The sequence below is a fragment of the Eumetopias jubatus genome, unplaced genomic scaffold (assembly GCF_037043125.1).
Source record: "Eumetopias jubatus isolate StellerSeaLion01/CBP00866 unplaced genomic scaffold, mEumJub1_p1.0 scaffold_10, whole genome shotgun sequence".
Classification (NCBI taxonomy): Eukaryota; Metazoa; Chordata; class Mammalia; order Carnivora; family Otariidae; genus Eumetopias; species Eumetopias jubatus.
In genome coordinates, this window is record NW_028274816.1 from 57,116,343 (window position 1) to 57,128,237 (window position 11,895).

At 52.3% G+C, this 11,895-nt stretch overlaps 1 protein-coding gene across 1 annotated transcript in view; it reads left to right on the forward strand.

Annotated features, from left to right (window-relative positions):
- Nucleotides 1–10,906, forward strand: part of GRIN2D (glutamate ionotropic receptor NMDA type subunit 2D) — a 32,414-nt gene extending 21,508 nt beyond the window's left edge. The window contains exons 10-12 of the mRNA XM_088027707.1: nt 7,774–7,961; nt 8,151–8,383; nt 8,588–10,906. Coding sequence (XP_087883833.1) covers nt 7,774–7,961; nt 8,151–8,383; nt 8,588–9,922 — 1,756 coding nt within the window. The 3' untranslated portion in view covers nt 9,923–10,906. The remainder of the gene's footprint in view (nt 1–7,773; nt 7,962–8,150; nt 8,384–8,587) is intronic.
- The last annotated feature ends 989 nt before the right edge of the window (nt 10,907–11,895 follow it).

Genomic DNA, 11,895 nt, shown 5'->3' on the forward strand with positions numbered 1-11,895 from the left:
CCACCCCTGACTTCAGAGAAGGATGGATACCTGTGTTTTTTTTCATCCAAAGGTCAGCCACAACCCCCTCCCCTGATATGTAAAAATTGCTTGAGGCTTCATCTGTGTCTTTTTTGTTGTTGAGACAGAACATGCAAATCTTAAGTGTGAAGCTCCTTGATTGTCTATATAACATGTGGCTATGTTGGTTCGACCAGATTAGGGTATGGCCAATTTCCAGGTCCCCTCTGTCCCACCGGTCACTGCAGATGATCACCGTGAATCAGTGTTGCCTGGTTTTGAATATCACATGGACAGAATCAAACAGTGTACTGGTAGCTTTTGTGTGTGGCTTGTTTTGCCCCCATGCTCTACCAGGTTCATCCATTGCTGTATCCCACTGAGTATACCACTCTATGAATATACCAGAAATCATCCATTCTACTGCTGGTGAACGTTTGGATTGTTTCCAGTGTTTGGCCATTATGAATGCTCTACGGTGAACATTCTTGTACAAGTCTTTGGGGGATGTACGTATTCATTTTTCGTGGGTAAATCCCCATGGGCAGAACGGCAGGATCATAAGGAGATGGAGGCTTGGCTTCAAAAGATACTGCCAAACATCTTCCAAAGTGGTCGTGCCAACTTACACGCCAGCAGTGCAAAGTTCCACTTGTCCCATATCCTTGCCAAGGCTTGGATCATTCCCATATCTTTTTAATTTACTATAGTGTTTATTATATATCAAGTTCTGCTCTAACTCATTTAATTAGTTCATTATTAGTTTTCTGGGGCTACTGTAAATTTGTTGCCTTATAATTCTGGAGGCTAGAAGTCCTCCGGGTTCCTTCTCAGGGCAAGGGAAGGAGCTCTCCTTGGCTTGTGGATGGGCATCTTCCCCAGTGTCTTCCATTCCCCTTTTTTGTAAGGACACCTGTCTTATTGCATGAGGGCCCACCCTAGTTACCTTATTTTGACTTGATTACCTCTGTAAAGACCCTATCTTCAACGAAGGTGGGACCTCAATATACAATTGTTGGGAGAGGCGATTCAACCCATAATATTTTTTTAAAGATTTTATTTATTTATTTGATAGAGAGAGAAAGTGAGAGACAGCACGAGAGGGGAGAGGGTCAGAGGGAGAAGCAGGCTCCCCGCGGAGCTGGGAGCCCGATGTGGGACCCGATCCTGGGACTCTGGGATCATGACCTGAGCCGAAGGCGGTCGCTTAACCAACTGAGGCACCCAGGCGCCCCTCAAACCATAATACTTTAGAGGTGAATATTATCATTCCCATTTTATAGACGAGGAAATTGAGGTACAGCCAGAGATCTGTGGTGGTAGAGCTGGGATTTGAACCCTGGCCATCAGATTCTGAGCCCAGCCCCTCAACCACTACACTCTGTTGCCTCAGGTGGGCCGTGAAAATTCCAGAATTATCCTCTTTGTGCCCTTCCCCAGCAACCTCTTGGATTTACAAAGGACACCTTGTGTTTCTGTCACCTCTTGCTCTGATTTTCTGCTTCTGCTGAATTCTTTTTCTCCCCAGTATTCCTTTTTACATTTTTTCCCCAACTTCTAGTTCTATTTTTATCAGAGTTATACATCTACATAGTTTGGAAAGTCAAATACAAGATTTTTTTTTTTTTTTAATGAAAACCAACAGTCCTCCATCCGCCTACCCCTCCGTTTCTCCCACCCCAGAGGGATCTGCTTTTACCTTATTTATTGTATCGTTTTGCTATTTGTGTCCCTGTCTCTAAATACCATTGTTTGTGTGGCTACCTCTTGATTTTTCAATTTTAGGTATTTTCCATTCACTGCTTACTAGGGAAGACACATACTCATACTCTTATTTAAATTACTCCAGCCTCCCACACTGTGCTTCTGGCTAGATGAATATGCAGTGTTTACATGTTATGACTGTGTAAATGCTCCCACAGCTGCCACAAGTAGTAAACCGTGATTACTTTCCTCTCCCACACAATTCTTTGTTTTTCCTGGAGTTAATAATTGTCTTTTTTTTTTTCAGTTGCTTAAGTGTCTGAGTTTTCTTTGTTAATTCAAAATTCTCTGTTAACTATATGAATCTCTTCTTCACATATTCATTCGCATCAGGTACTCCATTAATTTCATCATATTAAAGAAGTTTCTCTCATGGCCTAAGTCTGCCGCATAGCTACCATCTGGATCCCTTCACCTGCCCCCTGGTTTGGTTCCTGTCATATTCTAATTCTCACTCTTCCTGGGTTCTTCTCTCTTGTTCTTCTGAGCCTCCTGACAAAAAGCACATGGTGGGGGGGGGCGGTAAAATTTTGGAGACACTGCATATCTGATAACATCTTTAGTCTTGATAGGCCCTCTGGATGGGTATGAAGTTCTGGGCTGGAGATCATTTTCTTGAGAATTTTGAAGGCATCATTCCATTGTCTTCTAATTTCCAGTATTACTGTTAAAATTCCAAAATCATTCTGATCATAAGCCTGTGTGTCAACCGTTTTTCTTTTCCCTGTCCTCAGTGTGCTGACATTTCTTGGCAACATCTTCATTTATTTTCATTACTGGATCTTTCAGTTGTATCCTCATGGCATTCATTCTGGGAAGCCTCCTTGATTTCTTTCAATTATGATCTCCCCCTTCCCTCCATTTCTCTCTGGAACTCTTATTAATTTCATATTGGGCTTCCTGAACTCTTTTATCCTCTCTTATTTTTCTATCTCTTTATCTTTCTGTCCTACTTCCTGAGAGTTTTTCTTAACCTTATCTTCCACTCTTTTATTAAGCTTTTCATTCTTGCTAGTATATTTTCAATTTCTAAGAACTCTTTTTTAAAGTTTATTTATTTATTTTTTTAGTAATCTTTACCCAACATGGGACTCAAACTCACAACCCCAAGATCAAGAGTCGCATGTTCTTCCAACTGAGCCAGCCAGGCGCCCTGCTAAGAACTCTTTCTGATCTTCTAATTTTTATAGTATTTTGTAAATTTTATAGTATTATTTGATGGTATCCTATGTTTTATGATATGCTATTCAAAGTTGAATATCTTGTCTTGTTTCTCTGGTGATATTGGTAGTTGTTGGGTTTTTTGCATTTTTTCCTCTCTGCATAATCTGTTTCCTCCAAGTCCCCCCCACCCCATTTGTTGCTTTTGTTTCTATCCTTCTTATTGAGACTTTACTGATGTTTAGTAATCCTCAGTGGTCTCTACATATTTGGGAGTGGAAGCCCAAAACTCTAGAAGTGGTGGGCCTGTGATTACATGAGCAGGGTTGTTGAATGAACTTCACAGTAGATGATCTGTCTGGACCATTTTTGAAGATCTTATTTATTTGACAGAGAGAGACACAGCGAGAGAGGGAACACAAGCAGGGGGAGCGGGAGAGAGAGAAGCAGGCTTCCCGCGGAGCAGGGAGCCCGATGCGGGGCTCGATCCCAGGACCCCGGGATCATGACCTGAGCCGAAGGCAGACGCTTAATGACTGAGCCACCCAGGCGCCCCTGGACCATTTTTGTTGTGGAATGCCCAATGTCAGTATTTTTCTGTCTTTTATCTTAGTCGTACACATGTATATGTAATACATATGTATGCTTGTGTATATGTCATATGCATATTATATATGTAATGTTTTTAATATAGTGAGGAACAAGGAAAACAAACACTGAATCATGATCTCCCTGACACAATAACCCTTAATGATGTGAAATTAAAAGACATTCATTCAGGGGCACCTGGCTGGCTCAGTGGGGAGAGCATGTGACTCTTGATCTCGGGGTCGTGAGTTCAAGTCCCACGTTAGGTGTAGATTACTTAAATAAATAAAATAAACTTAAAAAAAAAGAACTCATTCATTCATCCATCCATCCAATAAGTATTTATTAAGATTTCCTTGCACCAGGCACTGGGCTAGGCACGGAGGGTATGGCAGTGAACAAATCGAAGTCCTTGCTCTCTTGGACCTTCCATTCCAGTCTGGGAGACGGACACATGTGTGTTCCTAGAGCATCAGTCTCCAATAGCCCTCTCTGCAATGAGAGAAATGTTCTAGATCTGTGCAGTCCCATGTGGTAGCCAAGCAGTTCCTGGTCATTTGACATGTGGTTGGTGTGACTAAGGAACTGAATTTTTAAATTTTTTTGAATTTTTAAATTTTAATTAAAAATTCAAATTCAAATAGCTCTATGTGGCTAGTGGTTACCACCATGGACAGCACCAGAAAATTCCATCCTTAACAGAGAGGGGTGGGAGGGAATTGGCAACCTCACATGGTGTTGTCTGGCTCACACACCAAATGTGGTCTCATCCTACCACAGAGGGCAAACAAGCTCACAGGAAGAGAAAGGAAATATATCTCTTAAAAAGAAATACAGAAACACGGCTTCTCCTCCCAGCCAGTTCTGGAAGCCCATTTGGTGAGGGATGTTCAATTTCTCACTCACACAGAAAGGGCAAAAAAGGAAACCTCAAGTCGCCTTTCCATAAAGTAAGCATTATTTTTTTTTTAAATTTCTCTCTGATCACCTAAACTATGTGTGCATACACACCTCTTTATGCATTCCTTACTGAAAGCACACACTGTTCTCATCTTGCTTTTTCCATGGAGAAAAACCTCTTGGCATCTCTTCCATATTAATGAAGTCTTGCCTCCCAGCTCCATGCCTGGCCCAGAGAATGCCCATCTTGAAGCAGCCTGAATTCATTCATTGAGCTATACTTTATGAAACACCTGTCATATGTCAGGTGCTATTCTAGACCCCGTGGATACAGCAGTGAACCAGACAGACAAGACCTGTTCCCTCATGGAATTTAAATTCCAGTGGGAGGAGATGGACCATAAACTTAATAACCAAGAACACATTATAGTTACAAGGGGATACGTGCTGTGGACAAAAATACAGCCGGGTGAGTGAGTTTGGGAGGCCTGGGGGAAAGGCCATGGGTTGCAGTATTAACTAAGTTGCTCAGGAAGGTGTCTTTTAAGCAGACACTTGAAGGAAGTGAGGGACAGAGCCAGGCAGCTATCTGGAGGAATGTTCCAGCAGAGGGAACAGCCAGTGCAAAGGCCCTGAGGCAGGAGGGTGCTGGAGCCATCCAGGAACTGCGCATGAAGGCCAAGGTGGCTGGAGCAGGGTGAGCAAGGAAGTCATGGGTGGGAGATGCGGGCAGGGGGGTAGGAGGGATCCAGGGCTGTTCGGTGCTGTAGGGCCTTGTAATGCGAAGTAACTCCAGTTACTGAGTGAAGTGGGGAGCGGGGGGGGGGGGGGGGGGGGAGTAGTGAGCTGAGGAGGAACCGGAAGCTGACTACACGTTAAGATCCCTGTGGCAACAGGGCAGGAATAAACAGGAAAGCAAAGACAGATGCAAGGACTTTTAATTTTTCCCAAACCTAAGCCTAAACAAAGGCTGTGGAATGTGGCTGAGTCTCGGTAGAGGTTTAGTGACAATGGCAGGGGATAGGGAGTAGGGGGTAGGGGAAGGGAGGTAGGCATTATATTGCATAAGGACTGAGCAAAGGATTAAAAAGTGAAGGCTCTTTAGATCCCCTCTTCCTGAAAGCCCCTCAAACCTCCCCGCCACTGGAAGCCTTCATTTTTGGCCCTCTCTGCAATGCCCCCTGGTCTCTCCCCCCCATCCCACATACCTCTCCCTTGTGCCCCTCGAGGACCTCTGGATACCCTCCTTCCGTTTTTTTTTTTTTTTTTAAGATTTTTATTTATTTATTTGAGGGAGAGAGAATGAGAGATAGAGAGCACGAGAGGGAAGAGGGTCAGAGGGAGAAGCAGACTCCCCGCCGAGCGGGGAGCCCGATGCGGGAGTCGATCCCGGGACTCCAGGATCATGACCTGAGCCGAAGGCAGTCGCTTAAACCACTGAGCCACCCAGGCGCCCACCCTCCTTCCGTTTTATCCTAGCTCTCAGCCCCTCCCATCCCTCCTCTTCAGCCTGACTCTGGAAACCCCTAGCTCTTTCCACTTAAACCAGGGAAGCAATTCACCTTTTGCTCCCAAGGGCATTTTCCTAAACAAAGAGAAACCTAGAGAGAAATTATAGTTTGCCGACAAGGCAGCGGTGCCCGCAGCTGGCTGTGATATTTTTCTTGCCTCTCTCTCTCTCTCTCTCTCTCTCTCTCTCTATATATATGTTTCCAGATGTCAGCTGGGATCTCCCTGCCTGTTAGGAGCCATATAAAATTAATTCAAACCCCATTCTCCAACCATGGGATGGTGACTGGTCTCCCAGTTTCTGGAGGAGTTTCTGCTCCTTCTCCAGAGCCTCAAATTCTTTGCCCCACCCCCAAGTTTTTGCTTCGGCTGGAGTCCATTCAGTGTGGGGAATCTGCTGACTGTCTCCCCGTTTGGGGTCCGTGGACTAATTCTGTCCTTTTCCCACATTTCTCTGCAGCCAGTCATGTTGCAGAAATGCAACAAGGCATTTGTGTGCTCCGGTGTGAGAGTGTGGACAGGGCTTGACTGAAGATTTGGGGTCCCGGAGGCATTTATACCCACAGATAGGCAAACAGCTCCAAAACTCCTTTGCCTTCTGCACGACCCAGCTTCCAGCCACAGGCTTTGATCTCTCTCGTTTTCCTCAGACCTTCGCTGTCCAAGACTATTTAAATTTAAATTAATTAAAATTTAAAGTTCTGCCCTTGGGCTTACTGGTCACGTTTTGGTGTGGCTGGCGGCCGCCATGTTGGGCAGCGCAGAAGGGCCATGCCCATCATTGCGGAGTGTTCTTTCGGACAATGCTGGGCAAGACAGAGACCTCCCTCTAAGAACTGGCCTGGTGTCTGCAGTCGAGATGACCAAAATTGCACCCCACAAAATGCACCACTTAAAAAAAAATTAATGTGGAGTTATGCTCTTTATGGGATTCCCAGACTCTTTTTTTTTTTTTTCCCCTCATGGATATACCCTGGACATCTTCATGTCAGATCATAGGCATGTATCTTGTCTCATAGAATAGTTACCCAGTGTTCCCTGCCATGGATTTATTTATTCACTCATTCACTTATTCCACAAATATTTACAACCACCTTGTATGTGCCAGGAGTTGTGCTGGGTCACGGCCTGGAGTGGATCCCAGCTGGATCCTGCTTGAGTGGAGCTCACAGTCTAATCGAGAGGCTGAGATTAATCAAATAATCACAACTATGTGTGAAGGAAGTGACAGGCGGCATGTGCCACGATGTATCCATCTGTGAGCACTCGTTCCATCTCCCTGCTTGTCTTCCCATCAAGGTTTAGAAATTAGGGCCTAGTGGGAGAACCCAAGCCGAGTAAGATGCGTGTCTGGGCCTGCATTTCCCGTCTGAATGCTGGAGATAACTGTTTCTACCTCACAGGAACGTTGAGAGGATTGAATGAGTTATGCCGGTGGCCGGAACAGTGCCTAGTACGATATAAGTGATCGTCAGCATTATTACTCTGTCTGTGAGTCCCCTTTCTGAGCCTCAGTCTTCCCCTCTAAAATGGAGGGGAGTATGCAGAACCTTCTGGGGAGGGCTTCTGTGGAGGCTGAACGTCATCAGTCACAGCTAACAGGTCTCCAGCACTTTCCTGGCACCAAGCACCATCTTCCCTTTGGAATGACCAGGAAGGGAGGTACTGTTGTTATCCCCACTTTACAAATCGAAACCGAGGCGCCAAGAAGAAGTACAGTGACTTGCTCAAGAGTTTACCACTGGTCAGGATTTGGAGCAGTTGGAGGTCAGGGGTGAGGAGGGTTCTGGGCTGGGCCATGAGGGCATCTGGGTGGGACTGACCCTGCCTTTCATGCCCCCTGGCCCCCAGGAAGCTGGACGCCTTCATCTATGATGCGGCTGTGCTCAACTACATGGCCCGCAAGGATGAGGGCTGCAAGCTCGTCACCATCGGCTCGGGCAAGGTCTTTGCCACAACGGGCTATGGCATCGCCCTGCACAAGGGCTCCCGGTGGAAGCGGCCCATCGACCTGGCGCTGCTGCAGTTCCTGGGGGATGGTGCGCTGCACACAGGGATGCCTCCGGGGTGGGGCGTGAGGGACTAGAGCCCTGGGTCCTGGGCAAAGGAAGGGATGAGGATCAGGACACCAGGGTCTGAGGGAAGAGGGGTCTGCGCGCCTAGACTCCTATGAGACGGTACCCATGGAAGGTGACCTATGACAGCCCCTCCCGCCCCCCTTTCTCCAGATGAGATCGAGATGCTGGAGCGGCTGTGGCTCTCCGGGATCTGCCACAATGACAAAATCGAGGTGATGAGCAGTAAGCTGGACATCGACAACATGGCAGGTGTCTTCTACATGCTCCTGGTGGCCATGGGCCTCTCCCTGCTGGTCTTCGCCTGGGAGCACCTGGTGTACTGGCGCCTGCGTCATTGCCTGGGGCCCACCCACCGCATGGACTTCCTGCTGGCTTTCTCCAGGGTAGGGGGGAGAGAGGGAGGCAGGAGGGGAGAGAGGGAGGCAGGAGGGCAGAGCGGGGCGGGGGGGGGGGCGGGGAGCCAGGCGGGGATGCCTACAAGTGGAAGAGACCTGGGTCGGGGTGCGGAAGAGGTGGGAGGGACGGAGGGAAGGCAGGCGGTCTGCGGCATCCCGTGCTGACCCTGCTCCTCTCGCGGCCCCCCGCAGGGCATGTACAGCTGCTGCAGCGCCGAGGCCGCTCCGCCGCCGCCGGCCAAGCCCCCGCCGCCGCCGCAGCCGCTGCCCAGTCCCGCGTACCCGGCGGCGCGGCCCGCGCCCGGCCCCGCGCCTTTCGTGCCCCGCGAGCGCGGAGCGGTGGACCGCTGGCGTCGCACCAAAGGTGCAGGGCCCCCGGCGGGCGCGGGCCTGGCCGACGGCTTCCACCGCTACTACGGCCCCATCGAGCCGCAGGGCCTGGGAGTGGGCGAGGCGCGCGCGGCGCCCCGGGGCGCGGCCGGGCGCCCGCTGTCCCCGCCGGCCGCGCAGCCCCCGCAGAAGCCGCCGCCCTCCTACTTCGCCATCGTGCGCGACAAGGAGCCGGCCGAGCCCCCCTCCGGCGCCTTCCCCGGCTTCCCGTCGCCGCCCGCGCCCCCCGCCGCCGCTGCCACCGCCGTCGGGCCGCCGCTCTGCCGCCTGGCCTTCGAGGACGAGAGCCCGCCGGCGCCCGCGCGCTGGCCGCGCTCCGACCCCGAGAGCCAGCCCCTGCTGGGGCCCGGCGCGGGCGGCGCGGGGGGCGCGGGGGGCGCGGCCGGCGGGGCCCAGGCCGCGCCTCCCCCGTGTCGCGCCGCGCCGCCCCCGTGCCCCTACCTGGACCTCGAGCCGTCGCCGTCGGACTCGGAGGACTCGGAGAGCCTGGGCGGCGCGTCGCTGGGCGGCCTGGAGCCCTGGTGGTTCGCCGACTTCCCCTATCCGTACGCTGAGCGCCTCGGGCCGCCGCCCGGCCGCTACTGGTCGGTCGACAAGCTCGGGGGCTGGCGCGCCGGCAGCTGGGACTACCTGCCCCCGCGTAGCGGTCCCGCCGCCTGGCATTGTCGCCACTGCGCCAGCCTGGAGCTGCTGCCGCCGCCGCGCCATCTCAGCTGCTCGCACGACGGCCTGGACGGTGGCTGGTGGGCGCCGCCGCCCCCGCCCTGGGCCGCCGGACCCCCGCCCCGGCGCCGAGCCCGCTGCGGGTGTCCGCGGCCGCACCCTCACCGCCCACGGGCCTCGCACCGCGCGCCCGCCGCCGCCGCCCCGCACCACCACCGGCACCGGCGCGCCGCGGGGGGCTGGGACCTCCCGCCGCCAGCGCCCACCTCGCGCTCGCTCGAGGACCTCAGCTCGTGCCCCCGCGCCGCCCCCGCGCGCAGGCTCACCGGGCCCTCCCGCCACGCGCGCCGGTGCCCGCACGCCGCGCACTGGGGGCCGCCGCTGCCCGCCGCGCCCCACCGGAGACACCGGGGCGGGGACCTGGGCACCCGCAGGGGCTCGGCGCACTTCTCCAGCCTCGAGTCCGAGGTATGACGCGGCCCCGGGGGCCCCAGCGCCCCCTCGGTCAGCGCAGGCCACGGCCCGAGGGGGGCACGCGCAATGAACAGGACCCGCGTGGGTTGGGAAGGAGAAAATGGACCTGGCCGGACCCCGCCTGGAGCAGCGTCCTGCGCCCCCTCGCTGTGGGGGCACTACGAGCCGCCCCAGATCTCACCCAGCCTGAAAGGTGGGGGTCTCGGAGCCCACTGGAGTTTTTGGTTTTTTTTTTTAAACCCGACAAGGGCTTTTTAACGTCACCAGATGGGGCGGGAGGTGGGGGGTCACGCCACGCCCGCGTTCCACCCCCACGCCCGGGGCCGTGGCCCCCTCATCACTGTGCAGCTCCCCGGCCCCAGCCACGCCTCCGGGGAAGCCCGTTTTTAACCTTTCATCCATCGGGACTCAAAACTGTGAGACGCGTTCGCCAAACTGTGACTCCAGACCTTGGCCCCGCCACACAGAAACCCCTGACCCCAGACTGTGACTTCCGACCCCTAAAAATGGTCATCCGACCCCAGACTGTGACCCCCGACCCCAAACTGTGACCCGCATCCCAGACTGCACCCCGACCAGACTGTGACCCTTCACGTCAAACCTTGACACACCCTCCTCCTTTTCCATCCTCGGTCGCTTTTCCTTATTTTGACCTAGGACACTCCCAACGGAAGCCCCGCCTCCCCCTGCCCTAGCGTGGATCCCAACCAACATCGGGCCAAAACTTCCCACCCTGTCGCACCTCACTACCTGCCCCACGTGCCACCAACCACAGTCTCACCAAATCCAGCCCTTATTTGTGACCCTCCCATGATGGCCCTGCAGACCCCCCCAAAAGCCTCCTCTTCCTAGATCTCCAGCCGGGTCTGGAGCTGGGGTGTGGAGGGGACGGTCTGGGAATCCACACCCACCACCAACCTCCCCTCCCACTCTCCTGTTACACATTGCAGTGTTTGGAATAAACCATGTTTTTATGCCTCCTCAGTCCAAGTGTGAGCTCCATGTTTCTCTCAGCCGCCCTCAAACTTCTCTGGAGGAAACAGAAACTGAGAAAAGTCCCACAGAGGAAGAGAGGGCAGAAAGAAAATTATATTGAGAACACTGACCCTGGAGGGAGGTGGGGAGACAAAGACCCAGAAGGAAGCTGTGAGAAAAGATCCTGAAAAGGAATGAGAAGGGATGAGGGCGGACAGAGACCTAGAGAGAAGGAGGAACAGCGAACTCAACAAAGATCCAGGATCAAAACATTTCAGGATTAAGTCTAGGGTCCCATTCCTATGGCTGCAAGCTACGCAGCTTGCTAGATTCTTCATATCCTGTTCATGCAAGCGAGGGGAGAGTCTAGTATATCCTAGCCAATCCACCTACCTTGAATGCCGTTTATCTCACCAATGAGAATCTATCTCTAGCATTTCATTATGGCAATTAGCCAAACCTCTGGTGCTGATGAGCGATAAAGAGAGCCGAAGCACTTCTAATAGTGGTCTCCAGAGGGCTGACTTTCCGATTAAGTGCTCGCTGACCACAGCTGCAATGTGAACGCCTGGTTAGGCAGCTGACTGCCCCAAGAGGGTAGATTCAACCGACTAACTTACATATATCATCCTGTCTACACTAAAGCATTTTGAAGTGAATTAAAGCCATCATAACAAGGAGGGGAAAGGAAACGGGCTTTATGGGTCCTCGGGGAGCAAAAACCCAGTCTACTTGCCAGTAAGAACTCTTATTTGCATAAATGAATAATGTAGCGGAAAGGAAGCAATGAGAGTCAAAAGTGGAAGATGGAGTCGGAGCTCGGAACTCCTCCAGTAGAAGGAGAAAACTGGCCTGGTACAGAACTACAACTCCCAGGAGGCCTTTGCCGCTGCTCTGCAGAAAAGCGCCGCAAAGTCACGCGAAGGGTGTAGAGTCTCCGAATCCGCAGGCCTCGGTCGCTAGGCTGGGACGCCGTTACCTTAGCTCTCCTTCACCCT